Source organism: Oncorhynchus clarkii, chromosome 9, assembly GCF_045791955.1.
Source record: "Oncorhynchus clarkii lewisi isolate Uvic-CL-2024 chromosome 9, UVic_Ocla_1.0, whole genome shotgun sequence".
Classification (NCBI taxonomy): Eukaryota; Metazoa; Chordata; class Actinopteri; order Salmoniformes; family Salmonidae; genus Oncorhynchus; species Oncorhynchus clarkii.
In genome coordinates this window covers 62,200,396-62,225,363 of record NC_092155.1, presented here as the reverse complement: position 1 = coordinate 62,225,363, position 24,968 = coordinate 62,200,396, and the positions used below count along the sequence as shown (strand labels likewise).

The 24,968-nt window shown below is 42.5% G+C and overlaps 2 protein-coding genes across 2 annotated transcripts; one reads left to right on the top strand and one right to left on the bottom strand.

Annotated features, from left to right (window-relative positions):
- Positions 1-775: 775 nt before the first annotated feature.
- On the bottom strand, positions 776-6,278 carry LOC139416720 (coenzyme Q-binding protein COQ10 homolog A, mitochondrial-like). The gene is made up of 5 exons (XM_071165717.1): positions 5,665-6,278; positions 4,848-5,000; positions 4,257-4,449; positions 3,893-3,994; positions 776-3,674 (listed from the first exon to the last, which is right to left on the bottom strand). Exons 1-5 carry the CDS (start codon positions 5,793-5,795, stop codon positions 3,507-3,509), a joined length of 747 nt encoding a protein of 248 aa, XP_071021818.1. The 5' UTR covers positions 5,796-6,278; the 3' UTR covers positions 776-3,506.
- On the top strand, positions 6,270-23,081 carry LOC139416717 (serine/threonine-protein phosphatase 6 regulatory ankyrin repeat subunit C-like). The gene is made up of 26 exons (XM_071165715.1): positions 6,270-6,628; positions 6,919-7,005; positions 7,492-7,570; positions 7,805-7,875; positions 7,998-8,198; positions 9,524-9,611; positions 9,818-9,960; positions 12,054-12,266; positions 12,507-12,585; positions 12,684-12,881; positions 13,368-13,485; positions 13,599-13,667; positions 13,878-14,018; positions 14,117-14,179; positions 14,330-14,441; positions 14,562-14,633; positions 14,782-14,983; positions 15,163-15,250; positions 15,481-15,598; positions 15,787-16,006; positions 16,152-16,239; positions 16,753-16,836; positions 17,020-17,165; positions 17,352-17,434; positions 17,590-17,764; positions 17,894-23,081. Exons 1-26 carry the CDS (start codon positions 6,602-6,604, stop codon positions 18,157-18,159), a joined length of 3,231 nt encoding a protein of 1,076 aa, XP_071021816.1. The 5' UTR covers positions 6,270-6,601; the 3' UTR covers positions 18,160-23,081.
- The last annotated feature ends 1,887 nt before the right edge of the window (positions 23,082-24,968 follow it).

Sequence of the window (24,968 nt, the reverse complement as noted above, 5' to 3'; positions counted from 1 at the left end):
ACACTTTTGTCCATTAAAATAACATCAAATTGATCAGAAATACGGTGTAGACATCGTTAATGTTGTAAATGACTATTGTCAGATTTTTTATGGAATATCTAGAGGCCCATTATCAGCAACCATCACTCCCGTGTTCCAATGGCACACTTTTGCAAATATGTTAGCACAGCTGAAAACTGTCGTCCTGATTAAATAAGCAATAATACTGGCCTTCTTTAGACTAGTTGAGAAATTGTCAAGAAACTGAAGATCTCGTACAACGGTGTGTACTACTCCCTTCACAGAACAGCGCAAACTGTCTCTAACCAGAATAGAAAGAGGGGTGGGAGGCCCCGGTGCACAACTGAGCAAGAGGACAAGTACATTAGTTTCTAGTTTGAGAAACCGAAACAAGTCCTCAACTGGCAGCTTCATTAAATAGTACCGCAAAACACCAGTCTCAACATCAACAGTGAAGAGGCAACTCCGGGATGCTGGCCTTCTAGGCAGAGTTCCTCTGTCCAGTGTCTGTTCTTTTGCTCATCTTAATCTTTTTTTTTTATTGACCAGTTTGAGATTTGGCTTTTTCTTTGCAACTCTGCCTAGATGTCCAGCTACAATAGTCAGTTACAACATTAACAATGTCTACACTGTATTTCTGATCAATTTGATGCTATTTTAAATGGACAAAAAGGAAAGGACATTTCTATGTGACCACAATACAGTCGTGGTCAAAAGTTTTGAAAATGACACAAATATTAATTTACACAGTTTGCTGCTTCAGTGTCTTAAGATATTTTTGTCAGATGTTACTATGGAATACTGAAGTAAATTACAAGCAATTCATAAGTGTCAACGGCTTATTGACAAGTACATGAAGTTGATGCAAAGAGTCAATATTTGCCGTTTTTGACCCTTCTTTTTCAAGACAAGCAATCCGCCCTGGCATACTGTCAATTAACTTCTGGGCCACATCCTGACTGATGGCAGCCCATTCTTGCATAATCAATGCTTGGAGTTTGTCAGAATTTGTGGGGTTTTGTTTGTCCACCCGCCTCTTGAGGATTGACCACAAGTTGTCAATGGGATTAAAGGTCTGGGGAGTTTCCTGGCACTGGACCCAAAATATCGATGTTTTGTTCCCCGAGCCACTTCGTAATCACTTTTGCCTTATGGCAAGGTGCTCCATCATGCTGGAAAAGGCATTGTTCATCACCAAACTGTTCCTGGATGGTTGGGAGAAATTGCTCTCGGAGGATGTGTTGGTACCATTCTTTAGTCATGGCTGTGTTCTTAGGCAAAATTGTGAGTGAGCCCACTCCCTTGGCTGAGAAGCAACCCCACATATGAATGGTCTCAGGATGCTTTACTTTTGACATAACACAGGACCGATGGCAGCGCTCACCTTGTTTTCTCCGGCCTTTTTTTTTCCCGGATGCCCCAAACAATTGGAAAGGGGATTCATCAGAGAAAATGGCTTTACCCCAGTCCTCAGCAGTCCAATCCCTGTACCTTTTTGCAGAATATTAGTCTGTCCCTGATGTTTTTCCTGGAGAGAAGTGGCTTCTTTGCTGCCCTTCTTGACACCAAGCCATCCTCAAAGTCTTGGCCTCACTTTGCGTGCAGATGCACTCACACCTGTCATTCGTGAGCAAGCTCAGTACTGGTGGTGCCCCGATCCTGCAGCTGAATCAACTTTAGGAGACGGTTCTGGTGCTTGCTGGACTTTCTTGGGCACCCTGAAGCCTTCTTCACAACAATTGAACCGCTCTCCTTGAAGTTCTTGATGATCCGATAAATGGTTGATTAGGGTGCAATCTTACTGGCAACAATATCCTTGCTTGTGAAGCCCTTTTTGTGCAAAGCAATGATGACGGCACGTGTTTCCTTGCAGGTAACCATGATTGACAGTGGAAGAACAATGATTCCAAGCACCATCCTCCTTTTGAAGCTTCCAGTCTGTTATTCAAACTCAATCAGCATGACAGCGTGATCTCCAGCCTTGTCCTCATCAAGACTCACACCTGTGTTAACGAGAGAATCACTGACATGATGTCAGCTGGTCCTTTTGTGGCAGGGCTGAAATGCAGTGGAAATGTTGTTTTGGGTTTCAGTTATTTTGCAATTAATTGCAATTAATCTGATCACTCTTCATAACATTCTGGAGTATATGCAAATTGCCATCATACAAACTGAGGCAGCAGACTTTGAAACAGACATTCTCAACTTTTGGCCACAACTGTACACACACACAATTATAACATATTAGGAACACCTTCCTAATATTGAGTTGCACCCCCAACCCCCCCCTTTGCCCTCAGAACAGACTCAATTTGTCAGGGCATGGACTCTACAAGATGTCAAAAGCGTTCCACAGGGATGCTGGCCCATGTTGACTCCGATGCTTCCCACAGTTGTGTCAAGTTGGCTGGATGTCCTTGGGTTGGTGAACCATTCTCGATACACACCGAAACTTGATTGTGAAAAACCCAGCAGTGTTGCAGTTCTTGACACCAACTGGTGTACCTACTACCATACCCCGTTCAAAGGCACTTCACTTTTTTGTCTTGCCCATTCACCCTCTGAATGACACACATACACAATCCATGTCTCAATTGTCTCAAGGCTTAAAAATCCTTCTTTAACCTCTCTCCTCCCCTTCATCTACACTGATTGAAGTGAATTTAACAGGTTCCATCAATAAGGGATCATAGACTGACCAGGTGAACACTCTCATGGAAAGAGTAGGTGTTCCTAATGTTTTGTATACTCAGTGTATATTTATAATCAATAACTTCAAAACAAACACATTTTAAAGAAGCACTTCTTGGTATAAGCAATACTGTACATTTAAAATATATTTCTAAGATAAATTAATTTGACATGAATGTACGACTTTAATGTGGCAGGTAAGTGGAGTGCACCTGCATCCATTCTTCAACCATCTGAAGCTTCAACAGACATACTGTATGACAGACTCAAAATGGTCCATGTCATTGGTTGACTCAATATTGTGTCCTGTTCACTCACGCTTACACAGCAATACATTAAATCTGTTCCAATATGTGTAGTGGCTTTTTTGTTTTACAACTAGATTTGGAAGAAGGATTCTTCTATTTAAATTGTGCACAAGCACCAATGCAACATTGAAGAGTAACCCTTGTGAGGAGGTAGATGGCAGATTTTTACAAGACATGATCCAGGCTAAGATATGGGACTTTCAACTAGTTGTGAAGGGTGTTTAGCTGGTTGCTTGGTCCTTACTCTGCGATGTGAGGTTGCACGAAGTGGCATCTTAGCCTGGTCCCAGATGGTCCAAGATCTCAGAAGTGCTGTCTCACGCCAGTGTGACCCTAGGAGTTGGCAAGATGGCACAAACAGTTCTGGGACCAGGCTAATGGCACCTGGGTGGCAATGGAGGTGGTTGGTGGTGTAGTGTCATGCAGGTCCAGCTAGGTGATACAGGGGACAGCCAGGGTGAAGGTGCAGGCTGTTTTGGGACAAGGGCACACAATGGCAGATGGACCTCACGTTTGGTGTACCTCATGGAACATTAACTCCCGTGGGACGCGAGTCTGTGGGCCGTAGAGCGTGCCGGCCCGGCGCTCGAAGGCAGACACATTTTTCTTTACCACCTCGTCAAAAAACACAGTTGCTAACTGAGAGTGGAGCAAGGAGCGGAACTCAAACGAGATCTGTGTGGCAGGAAGGAAGGAGAGGGCAGAATGTCAGTCGGAGAAGACATACAAAAGAGAAAGAGGATAAGCAAAGGATAAGCTCTGTTAACGGATATAACTTAGACTATTCACATGCACAAGGTCTATGCACAAATAGAGAGCAAGATTAGAAGAAATTGAGAGGTTGGCAGCATGAGATAAACAAAAGGGCTGCAAGCTGGGGCTGTCATATTCACCGAAACGTCCACAGTGCAGGTGCGGGGATAACCAGGGATTCCAGGACTGAAGCGCCATATCGTCTCCAGGTGGTTAAAAAGTGTTCCATCTGTGCACACCGCCTAAAAAATGTAATCCAATAAGAAAGGGTTACTTAGAGTAATCTATCACCAAACCAACAATAATCATCACATATCTCATCATAATTCATGAATCCTCAATTAAGCGGGACTAAATGGGATTGAAAAAAATCTGGTAACTTTCTCAAGAATCCCAGGTTTTCAAGAAATCCTAGTTGGAAGATTCCTGAAACCAGGAGGGAATAAGCAGGAAATCTGGAAGTTACTGGGATTTTTAAACCATAATTAAACAGGAGGGACTTACTTTGACCATGTGGGGTCGCACCACGCTGATCATGGATGTGTATCGCTCTACGATGGGTGGGAATCCCACCTCTAGCTGAGCTTTGGAGTGGCCTGCCCTCTTCATGATGGTCTGGGACTTCTTACACCAGGGGACAAAGAGTTTGTAGTCATCCACGTTGGCTACCACATCATACATCTCCAGCATAGAGTACCTGAAGCAGCATAGCAAAAGGAGTTCGAAAACAACATTACATCCCTTCCACTTTGTGTTTCAAATAGGCTAAGCCCTATTTTTTCCTTTAATATGAAATCTATCTATGCATTCAAGCTCTCATTCAAGCTCTCATTCAAGCTCTCATTCAAGCTTGTAACGGCAGGGTAGCCTAGTGGTTAGAGTGTTAGACTAGTAACCGGAAGGTTACATGGTACAAATCTGTCGTTCTGCCCCTGGACAGGCCGTTAACCCACTGTTCCTAGGCCGTCATTGAAAATAAGAATTTGTTCTTAACTGACTTGCCTAGTTAAATAAAGGTAAAATAAATTTTAAAAACTACATACAGAAATAGCAAGTCCTACAATATATTCTATTTCATGTATGGTAGCATCTTACCCCAGTATCCTCCGCTCGGAGTACTCCTTTCTCTTATTTGTGAACCCCATGAAGGTTCTGCTGTGGGGAACTGATGTCATTGTGTCCCAATTCTGCTGATGGCAAAGCACTCTGGGAGTCCTAGTCATTACAATACCACATGATGACAAGTGTCTGATAGGGAAGGGAGAGAAAGGATCATGTTAAAAATACTGGAATGTAACATCTCTAACAAACACACTTTTCCAGGCGGGCTTCCTGCCTTTAGAGTCAGGGCAGAAATAATATATTGCCTGCAGGGGGAAAAGGTTGCCAGTAGTGTCCTAACCTTCAATGTCTAGGACAAGCTACTATATTCTGAGTAAACACATGAATGGAACTATGTGTAATGCGACCCACTCAGTCAGGTTACGTGAGGTGGCTTGCAGAGCTGGCATGTTTTGCTATTGGGGTCTGAATGTGCTCACTACAAATAACTGTGTGACAGTCATAAAAAGTTTAATTACAGTCATAGACAAAATTACAGAGAGCACTACTGACAAAGTGAAACCAACACGAAGAAAGCCACAATATGCATATACAACAATGGTGACATTGATAGGATTGAAAAGGGCACTTTTTAGGCCTTAATGCCAATTTGATGATTAATAGGAAGAACACAAGTTACTAATTGTTTATATTCTCTGAAAAAACAGAATGTTCTTCAGTGTGGACCTATTTGAACCAGATGTGTAAGTGCTTTGCTGGAACAAAAACCTGCACCAAAGGGGATTCAAAGATATGCACAGCACTGATTGGTTAATCGTGTCACATGAAGTTATCAATTCATTAATCTCACCTGATAGTCTGTCTCATATGTTCTCTTGACCCCGCGGTGTGACATGGTGAGCGCCCAGAGCCTACAGCAATCTCCAAAAACTCACTGAATGTCCGCACACCCATCGGTATTCGCCGGGCAGTTGCTGCCATTGTATTTTGGGTTACTTTATCAGAACCTCAAGTAGAATAACGGTTCACGGAGACCGGATCTGTAGATTTCTGTTAAACACCGACTTTAGCCTATTTCGGATTGGCTATTTGAAGCCTTTCCCAGTCCTATTTCAAGGCATCCATCAACGTCAGACACCGTGTAGATAAGCTTCAGTTCACTTATCCAAGTAGACGCAACCAAAAATGCCGCGTTTACATAAATCGTTTATTTATTCCAAGCTCGATGTCCTGGGACGCTGAAGGTGCATAAAATGCGCGTTCAAGTTTTTCCCCATACGGCGACAACTCTTTATCTCGACCGTATCTGTTTAGTAAAGTAAACACCGGTATTGGTCAGGCTCATGGCCAGGGACACACTGTTCTAAAACAGAGCAACTGTCCTATCAGTGCATTGCTGCCACCAACTGTGTCGGAGGTATTACAATCCCAACCGCCCTGCTCCCAAATAACATTACTGGGAGTAAGCAATGATTTCTTATATAATAAACGAGTACAATTTTAAAATGATGAGATTATTTTGAAATGCATTTAGTATATAATTGTAATTCTCCTCAAACATTGCCAGGCTTTCACATTGTCTGAGAGGGCAAAACGGGGGACGTGGAACTGCGCATGTGCGTGATAGCAGAACTAACTAACAAACAAACATCAAGCAGAGACGGACAGCAAACACAGATCACGAACTTTCGTATTAATAACTAACTATCTACATGAGTTAACTATCGTTTAATATACCTTGCAGTTCCACTCTAATGAAGGAGCTCCGTCCTGGCTGACTTTGGGAGATGGGAGTACACAATATTACAGACCAGGTGATCTAGCAAGTAGTTAGCATGCTAACTAGCTAACGTTAGATGAAAAGCCTGGCTATTTGGCTGGCTAGTTAGCTAATCAAATGTTTTGATTGCATTTTCCTGAAAGTTGACCAGTTCCATAACGTTACTGATGCAAGTATCTGCAAGCAATGTGTCGTAGGATTGTTAGCTAAACCTTGGCGCGGCCTGATGCTGTCTGCCAACGGTTCACTTTACTTAGCTAACGTTAACTAGCTGCGATTCCTTGCTAACCACACAGTCTGACGTTCTCCTGTGCTTATCTCCAGCTTCCACTGGTCCAAGCAGTTTTTAATCGAAATGCCGATGAAATTCAACTACTATTGCACAACAAGAAAGAGGACGTCAATGCACTGGTATGTTTGTGGTGCCACAGCACTGGCTCTGGTATATTGTGTGTTGATATTGTAACGTTAGCTAGCTACTGTATCGCAACATTTCTCCAGTTATTGCAAGTAGAGGGGTGCCAGGTGGATCCTTTTCCCAATTCAAGTGATTAGGTTATTCTTTTGTATTTCCCTAAAACCTAATTTATATATCTACAAACAGTAGAATGTCAACAGAAGGTCTAAAGGTTTTTTTTTTTAGGAAAGTCCGTTAATTAAGAGCAAATTCTTAGTTTCAATGAGAGCCTAGGAACAGTGGGCTAATACATTTCAGGGGCAGAACGACAGATTGTTACCTTGTCAGCTCGGGATTCGATCTAGTCCAACGCTCTAACCACTAGGCTACCTCCCGGCCCAGTATCTCATCAATATACTTATTTGTGGCTGCCAGTGTAAGAGGGAGATGGATTTTGCGTCTTAATGTAGATGGTTCATTTGTCTTAACTTTTCCCACAGGACCAAGAGCGCCGTACAGCACTACATGCTGCTGCCTGTTTGGGGGATGTTCATATAATGGACCTCCTCATCAATGCAGGTGATTGTGACCAAAATTGACCAACCACTGGTAGTTATGTTAACTAAACAGAACTCCCCACGCCTGACCTGCTATATTTGCAATGAAAAGGGGGTTTTGGTCTATGTACAGTTGTAGTAACAATGTGTAGTGTCTGTTCATTGTTCATTAGTCTGACTGAAACTTGAAAGAAATGACTCGACTGTACTTGTCAAGGCCCTCTAATATTGCTCCTTGTTTTGTACACTCTCATAGGTGCAAATGTAAATGCTAAGGACCATGTGTGGTTAACTCCATTGCACAGAGCTGCTGCCTCCCGGAATGAAGTAAGCAGTGTTGATCATCTCTCTAATGTGAAGACTATAAAGCACTGTATCAATGTTTGGTACTGTTTGGGTGTTGACAATAAGTGTTTTTTCAAGCCCAGTTTGATTCCTTCTCTCTCCAGAGGGCAGTGGGGCTACTTCTGCGGCAGGGAGCAGAGGCCAATGCACGAGACAAGTTCTGGCAGACTCCACTGCATGTTGCAGCTGCCAATAGAGCCACGCGCTGTGCAGAGGCCCTGCTCCCCCAGCTGAGCAATCTGAACATGGCAGACCGCACTGGCAGAACCGCCTTGCACCACGCTGCTCAGAGCGGATACATGGAGGTGAGAGCTGGAAATACTGTGTGCTCTTGGAACAGGGCTGTTTTTACAAACCATTTCAGAGTGGAACTGTTGATCTAAGATCAGTTCTTTGATGAGGTTTAAAGGCGGTTGGCATCCAATATGTTGCATTACTGACACCTACTAGACTGGAGTAAAACTCCCTTATACTTTGCTTGAATTTTTTTTTACAAATACTACACTACTCACAAACAACTCCCACCCTACTCCACTATTTAAATCAATTAGTCCTACTTCAGGCCAACTACCTGAAAGGATGGGACACCACCACTTAACACACCCTGTAACTCTTCTGATGTCAAATCTCGCACACCCCAATACCTCTCTGCAGCTGCCACCAAAACCTCTATTTTCTGCGACTTACGTTCCATCCCTGCAGTACAGTTGATAACCATTGCTATAAATGCCAAAAATCCAATCTTACTGAAACGTATATTACTTGTTTTATCCCTCTGTACTGGTTCATATCTACAATTATTTTTATACATTTCTTTTATAAACCTTTATTAGGCAAGTCAGTTAAGAACAAATTCTTATTTACAATGACAGCCTAGGAACAGTGGGTTAACTGCCTTGTTCAGGGGCAGAACGACATATTTTTTACCTTGTCAGCTCAGAGATTCGATCTAGCAACCTTACGGTTACTGACCCAACGCTCTAACCACTAGGCTACCTGCCTCCCCACTACTCACACCACTCCTCTCAGGATCCCTCCCCCTTGACCCATCTTCCTCTACTTAATTCACTGCCTCAGCATGTGACGACTTCTGCACTACTCTAACCCTGGAAACATCAACCTACCTCTCTCGCACAGGACCTTTCTGATCCCCAGCCACATGGGCACTCCTACAATTAACACATACCACTACTTCAGAAGGGTTGGGTTAAATGCAGAAGACACATTTCAGTTGAAGGCCTTCAGTTGTACAACTGACTAGGTTGTGTACAACTGACTAGGTTGTGTACAACTGACTAGGTTGTGTACAACTGACTAGGTTGTGTACAACTGACTAGGTTGTGTACAATCAGCACGAACCCCTTGGATTATAGCACTCAACACTGCATCCCACTTATAAAGCAGCTGCTTCATCTTCATGCTATTCTTTATCAAAAGGTACCGCAACACTTTTCCATTTCAAGTAAGCGCGCTCTTCCAACCACCATCCAACTCTAGGATCAGTTCTCCCATCTTGTTCATTATAATTTTGAAGGAAAACCTGGTTATAGATCAGCATGCCTCCTCTGAGATGCTTTAGTGAATAATGAAACTCTGTTTATATGTAATTTTTCCTCTTGTCTGTCCTCAGATGGTGAAGTTGCTGCTGAATAAAGGGGCCAACTTGAGTACCAATGATAAGAGAGAGAGACAGCCTATCCACTGGGCAGCGTACTTAGGTGAGTTGGACTCTGCACTGGGAAAACTCTTAAAGTGATTTTCTTAGAGTACCGAATTATCAGAATTTCATAAAACTGGCTTGAATGGCAGGTGATAAATATTCAGTGTTTCCCAATTTTAAGTTGGGTGAACATTATGGATGTACTCCTCACTAGAGGGTGACATTAAAACAGTACTCACACTGCCTCTCCTATGTGACTTATAGGGCATCTGGAGGTGTTGAAGCTGCTAGTGTCTCGGAGTGCAGACAAGGGCTGCAAGGACAAGCAGGGCTACACCCCTCTCCATGCTGCCGCTGCCAGCGGACACATTGACATAGTCAAGTACCTACTGAGGCTTGGGGCTGAGGTGAGTGTAGAGGTCAAATTGTATTTATTTTACCAGGTTAGTCTCATTGAGATTAAACATTTATTTTACAAGATAAACCTAAACATTTCAGTCTCTCGATGTGCAAAACTGATAGAGACATACCCCAAGCGACTTACAGCTGTAATCGCAGCAAAAGGTGGCGCTACAAAGTATTAACTTAAGGGGGCTGAATAATTTTGCACGCCCAATTTTTCAGTTTTTGATTTGTTAAAAAAGTTTGAAATATCCAATAAATGTCGTTCCACTTCATGATTGTGTCCCACTTGTTGTTGATTCTTCACAAAAAAATACAGTTTTATATCTTTGTTTGAAGCCTGAAATGTGGCAAAAGGTCGCAAAGTTCAAGGGGGCCGAATACTTTCGCAAGGCACTGTATGTGTGTATATATGTGTATGTATGTGTGTGTGTGTGTGTATATGTGTGTATATATATGTATATATATGTAAACTTCCGACTTCAACTGTCGGAAGTTTACATACCATAGCCAAATACATTTATACTCAGACTTTCACAATTCCTGACATTTAATCCTAGTAAAAAGTCACTGTCTTAGGTCAGTTAGGATCACCACTTTATTTTAAGAATGTGAAATGTCAGAATAATAGTATGTAGTAATAGAATGATTTATTTCAGCTTTTATTTCTTTCATCACATTCTCAGTGGGTCAGAAGTTTACATAAACTCAATTTGAATTTGGTAGCATTGCCTTTAAATTGTTTAACGTGGGTCAGACGTTTTGGGTAGCCTTCCACAAGCTTCCCACAATAAGTTGGGGGAATTTTGGCCCATTCCTCCTGACATAGCTGGTGTAACTGAGTCAGGTTTGTAGGCCTCCTTGCTCGCACACACACTTTCAGTTCTGCTCCCAAATTTTCTATAGGATTGAGGTCAGGGCTTTGTGATTGCCACTCCAATACCTTGACTTTGTTGTCCCAATTCCAACTTTGGAATTGTGCTTGGGGGTCATTGTCCATTTGGAAGACCCATTTGCGACCAAGCTTTAACTTCCTGACGGATGTCTTGATGTTGCTTCAATATATCCACATAATTTAGCTTCCTCATGATGCAATCTATTTTGTGAAGTGCACCAGTCCCTCCTGCTGCAAAGCACCCCACAACATGATGCTGCCACCCCCGTGGTTCACAGTTGGGATGGTGTTCTTCGGCTTGCAGGCCTCCCCCTTTTTCCTCCAAACATAACGATGGTATTTATGGCCAAATAGTTATATTTTTGTTTCACCAAAAAGTACGATCTTTGTCCCCATGTGCAGTTGCAAACAATAGTCTGGCTTTTTTTATGGCAGTGGCTTCTTCCTTGCTTAGCGGCCTTTCAGGTTAAGTCGATAAAGGAATCGTTTTACTGTGGATATAGATACTTTTGTACCCGTTTCCTCCAGCATCTTCACAAGGTCCTTTGCTGTTGTTCTGGGATTGAATTGCACTTTTCGCATCAAAGTACATTCATCTCTAGGAGACAGAAGGCGTCTCCTTCCTGAGCGGTATGACAGCTGCGTGGTCCCATGGTGTTTACACTTACGTACTATAGTTTGTACAAATGAACGTGGTACCTTCAGGCGTTTGGAAATTGCTCCCAAGGATGAACCAGACTTGTGGAGGTCTACAATTTATTTTCTGAGGTCTTGGCTGATTTCTTTTGGTTTTCCCATGATGTCAAGCAAAGAGGCACTGAGTTTGAAGGTAGGCCTTGAAATACATCCACGGGTACACCTCCAATTGACTCAAATGATGGACATGACATAATTTTCTGGAATTTTCAAAGCTATTTAAAGGTACAGTCAACTTCTGACCCACTGGAGTTGTGATACAGGGAATTATAAGTGAAATAATCTGTTTGTAAACAATTGTTGGAAAAATGACTTGTGTCATGCACAAAGTAGATGTCTTAACTGACTTGCCAAAACTAAAGTTTGTTAACAAGACATTTGTGGAGTGGTTGAAAAACTGATTTTAATGACTCCAACCTAAGTGTATGTAAACATCCGCCTTCGTGTGTTTGTTTGTTTGTTGCTTAGCTAGCTCCTTATGTCTTGTGTGATCTTGTACTCTTTCAGCTGGATGAGCCCAATGCCTTTGGGAACACTGCTCTGCATGTGGCCTGCTACACAGGCCAAGAGGCTGTGGCCAATGAGCTGGTGAACCAAGGAGCTAACGTCAACCAGCCCAACAGGAGTGGCTATACCCCACTGCACCTGGCTGCTGTGTCCACCAACGGGGCCCTCTGCCTGGAGCTGCTGGTCAACAATGGGGCCGACGTCAACCAGCAGGTCTGTGCCCTTATTCATAAAGTGTCAATGAGTAGGAATACTGATCTCGGATTATGTCCCCACCTGTCCATGTAATCTTATTCATTATGATCTAAAATGAAAAACTGATCCTAGATCAGCAGCTCTACTCTGAGGCTAATGCAATCAATAGCCTTAGATGTTGTTTAATGGGTGGCGATGGGAGGATTTATCTGTTCTCTGCCAGACTAGTTTGTCATATTTCTCTTCTCCCTTCGCTAGAGTAATGCAGGGAAGAGCCCCCTGCACATGGCAGCCATTCATGGACGCTTCACACGCTCTCAGATCCTCATCCAAAACGGTAACCATGACAACCCCTGACTGAATGACATGTTAGGATGCTTTATACAAGTCCTGTCCCACCGGGTCTCTGATTCTATGTTTCTTGTTTGTTGTTAGGTGGAGAGATTGACAGTGTGGATAAATATGGCAATACCCCCCTCCATGTTGCTGCTAAGTACGGCCATGAACTACTGATCAGTACTCTGATGACCAACGGTGCAGATACAGCCAGACAAGGGATTCATGGGATGTTCCCGCTGCACCTGGCTGTGCTTTATGGGTTTTCAGACTGTTGTCGCAAGCTACTCTCCTCAGGTTGGTACTTACATACATACACTACCGTTCAAAAGTTTGGGGTCACTTACAAAATGTCCTTGTTTTTGAAAGGAAAACACTTTTTTTTGTCCATTTAAAATAACATCAAATTGATCAGAAATGCAGTGTAGACATTGTTAATGTTGTAAATGACTATTGTAGCTGGTAATGGCTGATTTAGGAATATCTACATAGGCGTACAGAAGCCATTTTTCAGCATGCCATTGGAACACAGGAGTCATGGTTGCTGATAATGGGCCTCTGTACCCTTATGTAGATATTCCATAAAAAAAAACTGCAGTTTCTAGCTGCAATAGTCATTTACAACATTAACACTGTCTACACTGTATTTCTGATCAATTTGATGTTATTTTAAATGGACAAAAAAGTAGATTTTCTTTCAAAAACAAGGACATTTTGAACGGTAGTGTACATTATATCTGTATTTGATGGATCACTCCTGGTTGCCTCTTCCTCTCCCCTCAGGTCAGCTGTACAGTATTGTTTCATCTATGAGTAAGGAGCACGTACTATCAGCCGGGTTTGACATAAACACTCCAGACAACTTTGGAAGGACCTGTCTACATGCTGCTGCTTCTGGAGGGTAAGACACATAATCACACTCCAAAACTGGACCCATTCTGAACTATTGGATAATAAACCCAAATGAGTCTGTCATTCTCATCATCTTATTACTCACTTCTCCGCTGCTGACAGAAACGTTGAATGTCTCAACTTGCTCTTAAGCAGTGGTACTGACTTGAATCAGAGGGACCAATCGGGAAGGTGAGTTTTTGCCACTGATTATTTTCTTTGTCTGTGTTTGTACTCATGCTGGTGTGAGTACGAGATAGTAATGTTACATGGAATAGTCAGTAATTTGAGATCGCCTGGGTACTGTAAAAGCTCTTTGTGAACAGCTAATGTAAAAAGTACTTTATGAATACATTTGATTGATGCACTGATTATTAGTTGGGCCTTCTCTTGGTCTCTCAGGACTCCGTTGCACTATGCAGCTGCTAATGGGAGGTACCAATGCACTGTGACCCTAGTGAGTGCTGGCGCTGAGGTCAATGAGCCAGACCGTACAGGCTGCACTCCCCTGCACTACTCTGCTGCCTCCCAGGCCTTCTGCAGGTAGGAACTCACACTCCATCGACAAATACACCAAGACGCTTTCAGGAAACATAGCTGTGTTGAATTTGTGAATAAACGTGTTCATTCTGCACTTCCAGAATGGACCGACATTTCCCTGGGACTCTTCAGAGCGAGGAGGATGGAGATAAGGAGTCCTATTTGTTAGTTTACTGTCTGCAACCATTATTTTGTATCTTTTTAAAATGTGTATAATTTTCTACTGATTTAAAGATCCGCTTAAAGAACTCAAAATATGTTGTTTATTTCATGACCCCTACTTGACTGTGGCTTTTGTCTGTTTTTGTTACTAGTTGCTTGGAGCATCTGTTGGACAATGGTGCCGACCCATCCCTGGTCAACTCTAAAGGTTACAGTGCTGTTCATTATGCTGCTTCCCACGGCAACAAGCAGAACCTGGAACTGGTAAGTCCTTCTGCTTGTGTTCAGTAACTTGTATAGCTCTAGCCATTTAGGTAAATTGTTTTTCATCATGACTTTGCTGTATCTGTGGATAGTATTACATCGTAACTCTTGTCCCTTTAGCTCCTGGAAATGTCCTTTAATGCCCTAGGAGACATTGAGAGCAGTATTCCAGTGAGTCCGTTGCATTTAGCTGTAAGTGTGCTTTTCATTCCTAAAATCCTCTCTGTTACTTTGTAGCTTGAGACTGAGTGTGTGTTTCGTATGGAGAAGATGCCATGTTCATATAGAGCAGCCAAAACATGACCGCTTCCTGTTGTATCCCATCTCCTCTCCCCCTCAGGCTGATAATGGCCACTGGCAGGCTCTGAGTGTGCTGACAGAGACTGCTGCCTACGTAGATGTGCAAGATGCCTCGGGCCGCTCTGTGCTCTACTTGGCTTCCCAGAGAGGTTACGCCCGTTGTGTAGAGGTCCTGCTAGCCCAGGGGGCCTCCTGCCTCCTCAACGAGAACAGACACACGTGGACCCCTCTACACGTCGCAGGTACGGTCCCCCCCTCAGAACCAGATGTGGGTTGAAATGAGTTAAAGTTTATTTGCCATGTGTAATGAATACATGCAAGTATGTGTCCCTGTATATTGTTCGATATTAGCAAGTATGGAATAGCTTAGAAACGAAGCAGTCAGGGTTGAATGTGTGATTGAATATTTGTTTCATATCAGCTGCCAACGGCCACACGGAATGTCTCCACATGCTGGTGGAAAGCGGGGAGGAGGCAGACCTTACCAACGTCACAGACACACAGGGACAGTGAGTGGTCTCTCTTTCTTGCTACCTGGCAGGAAACTTTGTTTTTGTAATGTAAACATGTTGTTATTTACTTTTAATAACTCCATATAGATACAGTGTTAGCAATACAGTTTAGGCTGTTCACGGAAGATTTACAGAATCGCACATCCTGTCTGCTAGAATGCATTGTTGTTGACGTTGTAATATAAATGACTGTGTGTGTGTGTGGTCTTCCCTGTCTTCCTCCTCAGGACCCCTCTGATGCTGGCCGTGCTAGGTGGCCATACAGACTGTGTCCACCTGCTGTTGGAGAAGGGGGCCTGGCCTGACGCCAAGGACAAGGGGGGCAGCACAGCCTTGCACAGAGGGGTGAGCTACACGCCTAGAGGCTTTTCACATTACTCAGCTGAGAAAAAGGTCAAATTCTTCAGCTACACCTAGCCTGTCTGGTTGTTGTGTGGTACAGAGGAACACTGCAACATTAGTTTGAAATAATTATTAAAGCACTGTAAAAGTTAGAAATATAGCTGTGTAACTCTTTGGAACCTGTCCCATAGGCGGTGGTGGGCCGTGAGGACTGTGTGACAGCCCTGCTGGATCACGAGGCATCTGCCCTGTGTCGGGACGGCCAGGGTCGTACCCCCCTGCATTACGCTGCCTCCCACCGCTACACTGACATCCTGGCCAGTCTGCTGTGTGCCGCCACACGCGCCGATCCTCTCGACTCCCTCTTGGACCACGAAGAGTACACGCCGTCACACTGGGCCGCCTACCAAGGTCTGTGTGGTTATTGGTTACATCCCATAACACCCTCTTTCAAGAAGGGTGTATATTACATGTATAAATGAAATGTGGGGGGAAAACAAGTTTGTTTTGTAGTGTCTTTGTAATTCAAATGAACACACTTTTTTTCTCCTATCAGGGCATGAAGGCTGTTTGGAGGTTTTACTTGAACACAAAACATGTAGTAGCCAGGAGGGAAACCGCTTTACCCCATTGCACTGTGCTCTGTGAGTATTCTCTAATCAATGTTTTAAGCATGATAATACATTATTACGACAATGTGTTTGGGAAAGGATCAGTAATGATGGGTTCTATAAACGGGCTGGTTGTTTAGCAACAAAACTGACAGTTGCTAAACTACAGGGTTGGCTTAGACTGTTGACAACGTGAACTATATTTAGTCTCCAAATGTTTATTGAAAACATAAATACATTTGCACAATGAGCACTTGTCTCAAATACATCGTTACAATTGTTGGTTAGCTAGCTAGCTAGCTAATTTTAGCCATATTAGCATAAACATCAGTCAAAACACCTCAAAACAAGACATGGTATCAATAATGATGAAACGAGCCACCAATGATTCCCCACAGGGCAGCTTCTTGTCATTGTTGCTAGCTATCTGACCTTTCAGAATCGTAACAACGCACGCCTTCCGGCCACATTGACGCGCGCATCTTTTTTGTGACGTTATCAGTCTGTGGTGATCTTTTGATGTTTTGATGTTGTGTGATGCTGCAGAATGAATGGCCGTAGTGGAGCTGCAGAGATGCTGTTGGAATCTGCTGGTGTACAGATGGTTAACACCAGGGATACTAAAGGAAGGTAAGTCAATTGAGGGCAAGGTGTCATTACCTTACTAGATGTTTACCTGGGTATCTCCTGTTTCATTGGTATGTCTTCTGAGCTGTACCTCTGCGCTCAGTGTGGACTCCAGATTTGATCTCCTGTTTCGTTGTCATGCGAGACTGAGCTCACCAAGGTCAGGCTGCCTCTCTTTGCCTGTAGGACCCCGCTTCATGCCGCAGCGTGCGCCGAGGACGTGTCGGGGCTGCAGCTGGTCCTACGCCACGGCGCTGAGATCAACGCCGTGGACCACACCGGACGCTCTGCTCTCATGGTTGCTGCTGACAACGGACAGAGTGGCACCGTGGGTAAGTCTACGGAACACATTTTCGTTGATGTTTTGATAAAGGATAGAGTTTAGCAGATTCTCTCTCATAAGTCTCTGAAGAAGAATGAACTACCACTTGATTGGAGTGAATTCATTATGTTTTGGGTAGATCTGTAAAGAGGAATCCTGTGTCATTTATCTCTTGATTCTCCCCTGGTGTCCCCAGCCATCCTCCTGCAACGGGCCAAGGCTGACCTGACACTGCTGGACGACAATGGAAACACTGCCCTGCATCTGGCCTGCAGCAAGGTAAGCAGCCCTCACAATATCATCAGAGCTCAGAAAGAAATGGAGCATAATAACATAGCATTCAAGCTTTCAGCACCTCTCTGATGAACGGAGATGAATGAAGTGCATGTATTGATGATGGTTGATGTAAGCATGTTTCTGTATTTGTCTTGCAGGCTCATGAGATGTGTGCCCTGCTGATTCTGGGGGAGATCCATAACGCTACCCTCGTCAATGCAACCAACGCTGCACTGCAAATGCCCCTGCATCTAGCAGCACGCAACGGTATGGCCACCGTGGTCCAGGCACTGCTGAGTCGAGGAGCCACAGTGCTGGCAGTGGATGAGGAGGGTAAGGAGAGACACTATTCCATCTTTCTCAAAACCTTGTCTTCATTTTAACATAATGCTATGGGCTTTCTGACTGTTACCGACAGCTTTCTAGTGTATCTGGTCTGATGGTGTTTTTGTTGTTGACCAGGCCACACTCCAGCCCTGGCCTGCGCCCCCAACAAGGACGTGGCTGACTGCCTGGCTCTGATCCTCTCTACCATGAAACCTTTCCCACCTCTGGACCCTTCCTCGTGCTCCTGCTCCTCTGCCTCCTGCCCCTGCACCTCCATCTCTGTCTCCTCCATCTCTGTCTCCTCCTCCATCTCCCCCGGTCTCAACCTACTGAAGCACTGCGGCATCACCGCAGCCTGCACACCCCTGCCCAACGGAAGCCTTCACCATCACCACGGCTAAGTCAAAGACCACCATGGCGCCGCCATCGGCCTGGACGGGTGCCTTTCTGAGTGAGGTCATCCTACACCTACAATCTGACACCACTACAACCACCACCACAGGGTGACTCCCTTGAGTACACCCACCTACACGCCTGTGCGTATGTGTGCGCGTATGGTCTTCTCCTGAAGTGCAGTCAAACCTATATGCAAATAGAGCCCACAGCATCTATCTCAGCTCTGTAGTAGTTAGTGCTTAACACAGAGAGACTGATCTCTCTTTCTGTAATGTCACTGGAATACCGCTGTTTGTCCCTAAATGGTTGCTAATAACCAACCACAAAAATCATCTAAATAATCAATCCCTTTAAAATATGTCCCGCAAATAGGTACTTGTCAGCACAGAAACATGACTGACAGCTTAAAGGACTTTTTCTTCTCCTCTTTGTGTTTGTTTGTAGTCTCTTGTTTAGTCACTTCTCATTATCATTCGGTATTTAATATTATATCAGAAACTAGGACTAGTAGTGGTGGCCTTGAATAGGAATGCACAGCCTTCCCCAAAGGAGAATGATCAAACGGGTTAAAGTAGGGTAGAGGACTTGATGAAGGAACCATACAGAAGAAAGGCCTGCCCAAGAGTGCAATGCTAAAATATATCTATTCTGATTTTTTTTTTAAATGATTATTATATGTACCTTGTGTAGTAGCCTATATTTAAACTTTTAGCCTAAAATAGTTTGTCAATTTCATAGAGCTGCTAAAGTTTGAAAAATGTATATGTAAGCATGTCTCCTTGCAAAGGAGTACAGTGCTCGGGTTGGGATTTTGGCATCAATTTATTCTCAATGCTGAAGTATTGTCTACAACACAGTTTTGTGTTTACTAAGCTAGAATGTGGTTCAAAGCATATCAGTTATGACCAAAGGTGATCATCACTACTATGGCAAAACAAAAATATTTATTTGAGATGTACTGTATAGAGAAAGACGATAGATCGATCTTGAGATACCTCGATAAATAATTTTGCAGCTGCTGAACGATTAGACAGGGAGAGTAGTAGCAATGAGGCCTTGGTTATTTAGTTTGCCTTTGGGAGCGGGCTCGCCCCATTGCACCTCAGTGAAGCCTCTTGTATTGTGAGCACTTTCTCTTGTATTCTGAGATTACTGCTCAGTCATTTTACCAGCCATTTCAATTGATTTCTCTTTTTTTTTTTTTTTTCATTCTCTAAAGACTTTGGTACATTGAATGGGATTATTTCCCCAAATTTGGCCTTGGTCAATCTGAAATTGAATTTATACTGAACAAAAATATAAATGCAACATGCAACAATTTCAAAGATTTTACTGAGGTCATATAAATTCATATTTTACAGTTCATATAAGGAAATCCGTCAATTTAAATCAATTCACTAGACCCCGATCTGTGGATTTCATGACTGGGTGTACAGATCCAGAGCATCCCAAACATGTTCAATGGGTGACATGTCTAGTGAGTATGCAGGTCATGGAAGAACTGGGACATTTTGCAGCTTCCAGGAATTGTGTACAGATTCTTGAGATATGGCACCCCGATGGGTCTCAGGATCTCGTCACGCTGTCTCTGTGTATTCAAATTGCCATTGATAAAATACAAACGTGTTCGTTGTCCGTAGCTTATGCCTGCCATACCATAACCCCACCACCACCATGGGGCACTTTGTTCACAACGTTGACATCAACGTGTGGTCTCAGACGATACCGCAGGTAAAGAACCCAAATGTGGAGGTGCTGGGCTGAGATGGTTACATGTGGTCTGTAGTTGTGAGGCCGCTTGGACATATTGCCAAATTCTCTAAAACGATGTTGGTGGCTTATGGTAGAGAAGTTAATATTAAATTCTCTGGCAACAGCTCATGGACATTCTTGCAGTCAGCATGCCAATTGCACAGTCCCTGAAAAAACATCTGTGGCATTGTGTTGTGTGACACAACTGCACATTTTCATGGCCTTTTATTGTCCCCAGCACAAGGTGCACATGTGTAATGATCATGCTGTTTAATCAGCTTCTTGATATGCCACACCGGTCCAATGGATGCATTATGTTAGCAAAGAATAAATGCTCACTAACAGGGATGTAAACAAATTTGTGCCCAAAAATTGAGGAATACTTTTTGTGCGATTGGAACATTTTGGGGATCTCATTTTTCTGCTCATGAAACATGGGACCAACACTTTACATGTTGCGTTTAATATTTTTGTTCGGTGTTCTTCAGAAATTAAGAGATGGAGCAATACCACTGTTCCTCTCAACGCTTGTATCTTGACTAGTACAATGGTCAGTCCTGGTATGAGATTGAAATGCTCTTTCGTTTTTGTATAATATAAGCAATATTTACTTTCTGGCATTTGAACGTTATTGAAAAGACAATCATAGTCTCAAGGGCTTTTGTTTCCTTGGTAATCTTGTTTGATGTTCACTTTATTTTAGTTCTGACACTAGGCCTAGCTACATGGACATGATCTGTTCTAGACTAAAGGCTGTAGTCGCTGTGCCAAGAAAACATTTAAATTGATTGCCACCATGGCATCTCATTTAGAACCATATGACATCTTGGCAGGATGGCAAAATAAGACGAACCCTAGGATCTCACCCACTTAATTAGACCTGTGAATCTGGTAAGAAGAGGATTCCTTGGTTGGGCTTGATTGGTCATGTCTCCGGATAGAAGTCATGACTTACTAGAGATAATTGAAAGCCCGGTAGGTTGGCAGGGTTACTGTAGGAATGAACTGAAAAACAAATGTTACACTCATATGGGCAGTAGTAGTACTTGTGTTTTTAGTAAAGCCAAAAAGTGTAATTCCTTTTTTGCTACGTGGTATTCCTTTTGTTACACGTGTATCTTGTCTGGTGGTACTACATTGTAGATCGTATCAGACCACTGGAGCTCATTGCTCAACTTAATTTAAATATTTTTTACACTACCATTTCTATTGCATCATCAGTGGACAGCTACATTTCACAGATTCCGGACTAATTTACATATTTATTTAATTCTTCACCATAACATCTCTTGATGATGGCTAAATGACATGCCTTAGTTCTTTCTGGATGATAAAGATGAGGACCTAATCTAATGGACTAACAAGTCATGTGGTGCCCAACAGTCGGTGTTCTCTGTGTTGTCTGGGGTAGAGGAGGAACAAAGGGAGTGTTTAGTCTTTGGTGTCATGTGTAAACAGTTAATAGTCTCAGGCTGTGTGGAGCCAGTAAGCATATCACATGGATTGATAACATGCAAGTCATATTGACATTTTGTGATATGCATACAGTTCTATAGTTATTCATTCAACCCTGATCCAAGGCACTTATTGAGGTAGTTATGCACTTTAACACGTTCAGTGTCTTCGTGTGCATTATCACTCTGAATAGTGCATGTGTGTTGTAGCTACATGAGCAAGTCTGCTTTGTGGGAGAGAAGAGGTGCAAAACAGGTCATGGCAAAGATTGCAAGGTATGTATGTACTGTTGCTTCATTGACAGATTTAACTTCAAAACTCTCAGGGTCTAAAATGGTCACACATGGTCCAAAATCCAGTTATCACAATGTGGTTTGTTCGATGCCAGTCCAGGGTATGTTACTAGTCCTTCTGGTTAGTCCAGTGATTTAGTTAGGCTTGTTTTCACCATGCTTGCATCCTCCTCCCATGACTCCACATTGAGCAACATCTGTATGTTGTATAACAGACACTGATTACATCAACAATCCAACAGCAGGTGTGTCTGGCTAGCAGGTCAGAAATAGTTTTCTTCTTGCAATGCCCTTGTCCAGCTGATGGCACCAGTTCTACTGCATATATCCCACCTGGACCTCTATCCATATATATGTGTTCCATTGCTTGACAGAGAACTCATTATAAAGGAGCTTGAGATCATTCTTCTGACTTTAAAGAAACAATTAAATGGGACATTTCTCATTTGTAGCAATAAAGTGCGTGTGAACAATGTGTGCAGCACAAATATTGCACTGCCTTCTACTGTATTTAAGCTAATCCAACAAAGCATTTTAGTAATTTATCAGATGCTCTTATCCAGAGCGACTTACAATTGACATGTATGCCAATTGAAGATTTGCGTGAGTTATTGTGCAAATCTTAGGTCACAGTTAAGGCCTTATTTGCCAGAAGTACATTGGATTAAAAAACTAAAATTAAAAAGATAAATTCCGAGAACATGGAATGTACACACTGACTCCAAATATGACCCATGACTTCACTGGCAAATGTGAATATGGGGTCAAATTGGAACAATTATTTTCTCCTGACCTTTTGAACTACTGCTCTGGCATTTATGAAATTATACAAGTAGCAGCATGAAATAACTGTCATGTAAGTTTAGTCTTCCTGTTATGGGTCTTGTCTCTTGAATGTGATCGAGCTATACCTATAGGTCCTTATGTGTTTGTCATGCATTGACAATGGAAACAGCAGGTTGGAGGGTTTGAACATTCATCTCTGTTAATACCATTGAGATAGCCTTACAATATATTTTGAACAGAAAATTACTACGCTGTAGTTGCTTAAATTTTTTTGCATTAATTGATAGCCTGTTTTTTTTAAAGGAAAATACTCCTAGCTACATCCATTTAGTGCCATAGAAACCTTTATTTGCCTTCAAGCATAATAGTCATATTTGGTCAGTAACTCATTTCTTTGTTGTGTTTGGGACTCATTTACCCAGATAGCCATGGTTAGAAAGTAAAATAAAAATGGTATTAAGCTCTGATTTGAAACATTGCTGTCAGAGATACAGGTCCTAATGTCAGTGGTGACTAATGGTTTGCATTACTACTTAGTACTGATCGTAGGGTGGAAACTAGGAAGAGGAAAGCAATCAGAACAGACATGGTAGTCTGGAAAAAAGAATGGATGCAAGATTTGTTAAAGTATTTATAATTGGACAGACATAATGTAACAAGTCGGCAATGATCAAAATGTATGTTTATTTCTTTGTAAGAGCTGGTTTTGTAATTATTATAGGAACAGTTTTTAATGTTGAAGGAATGTGTGGTTAACAGGGAATAGATTTACCTCGATGGATGCCCCTATTCTTACTTGAAGTATTTTTCATAGAAGGCAAATGTAAAATTTTCATTCACAGCCAAGCCTTAACTTTAAAGCAAAGGAACCAATATCTTGCAGTACCTACTAAGTTATGACACGTGACCCCTCTGGAGTTCCATTTCTCAGTGGAACTGATCAAATCTCTGCTGATTTTGCTATTATGGTGTGCATCCCAAATGGTACCGTATTCTCTACATAGTGTACAACCTTTGACCAAAGTTGGTCCTTGGTCAAAAGCAGTACACTGTTTAGAGAATAGGGTGCCATTTTGGATGAGCACACACATATCCTTGGGTGTCTGGAAGCACACATCCAATGTTGATGGCGAACAACTCGAGGTTTCCCTGAGATTGTTTTGGGATTTTGCCATATTTGCTACATTGAGTGAAAAACATTAATTGGATTTTACTTATTACCGGTCTAGTTCAGTTTGACTATAATCTCCAAAACCAAATAACGCTATTAATTTAAGTACCAGTTGGAGAGAAGAGAAGAGAAAGGGCAAAAAGTCTACCTTGTTATAAATGCAAACAGTTGTCAATTTGATTCTAAAGATTTAAGTTCTGGTACGTGAAGGGCACAAATGTGTAATTCAATGAAGGTCATGAGGAAAAATAGTGTATACATCTATAGTGTGTGGGGGGGGGGGGGGGGGAGTACTATGCAGTAATTATTTACCCCCTCAAGTTGGTGAATGTGGGTTAGTAAATATGGGAGGATTTTTCTTGCTTTCCCCCTGCTTGTGGTCTCATTTTTTCCCTTCATCCTTGCTTGGTATTTTGTTCTCCATCATTTGGACCTGTGTGATAACCAGCACAGAGGTGGCATGGTGCCTTTTCATGTGTTTCTAAATGAATGTTGTAGCTACGGCATGGTCTTCCATTTATACCTTCCGGAAGTCTTATGAATTCCATGTAAAATAAGAGCACATCTCTCTGAAAAGAACACTCAACCTTTGATGTTTGCTAAAATAAGCAACTGTTGTTTATGTTCTTGGCCTATTCCGTGTGCATGCTATGGATCTCTGCGCGTGAGTCCTGTCATATGGTGAATCCGAGTGTACCATCATACCTGATGTTGAACACCAATATTGGAGTCTTTTTTTTTTTTTTTGAAAGCACAAATCCAAACATGGAACCATATTTTTTGACGATACCTCTAAGCAATGCTGTGGCGGTTAGAGCCAAGAAGAGTTTGAACGAGGGAGTCACAAAGAGAAGGAAAGCATGGGATTGGATAGTCATTACCAGTAACTGTAGTCTGAGCATATCAATTTAGATGTATTTATACTTAGATGTGCTAACTGTACAGAATAGTTCAGGTTGTGAAGTCATATTAGGGTACATAACAGTAATAATGATAATGTTTTGGTCGTAATCGTGTGGTGTTTTTGCATTATTAAAAGTAGTGGTTCCTCAGTAGCGGTGTGCAGTGTTAAGCATGTGATCATTCTGTTGAAGTGGTCTAATATAACATGCGTCGTATTCTAGTAGCATTAGGGCGTGATGAATCATCCTCGCTTTTTAAGCTGACCTCCCTTTTGAAGTGGATGAAAAAGACGAGTGCAATAAACTTCTTATTTATCATTTGCTTCCTCAAGTAAAAAAATTAAGTAACTTTCTGTAGATGGTTAATGCAGTGGGATTGTAAACTCTCCTTGCTGCTTCACATCCAGAGAAGTGGCACTAGGATGTGAAGAACTCCATTCTTAGAACTGTGATAT

Bases quoted from the DNA above. Each gene is read 5' to 3' on its own strand.
- LOC139416717 (XM_071165715.1), top strand. From the start codon at position 6,602: ATGGGAGTACACAATATTACAGACCAG. The intron at 8,199-9,523 runs GTGAGAGCTGGA...GTCTGTCCTCAG, and splicing joins CTCAGAGCGGATACATGGAG to ATGGTGAAGTTGCTGCTGAA. The intron at 9,612-9,817 runs GTGAGTTGGACT...TGTGACTTATAG, and splicing joins CCACTGGGCAGCGTACTTAG to GGCATCTGGAGGTGTTGAAG.
- LOC139416720 (XM_071165717.1), bottom strand. From the start codon at position 5,795: ATGGCAGCAACTGCCCGGCGAATACCGATGGGTGTGCGGACATTCAGT. The intron at 3,995-4,256 runs GTAAGTCCCTCC...TACATTTTTTAG, and splicing joins TGCGACCCCACATGGTCAAA to GCGGTGTGCACAGATGGAAC. The intron at 3,675-3,892 runs GTGAATATGACA...CCTGCCACACAG, and splicing joins CCTGCACTGTGGACGTTTCG to ATCTCGTTTGAGTTCCGCTC.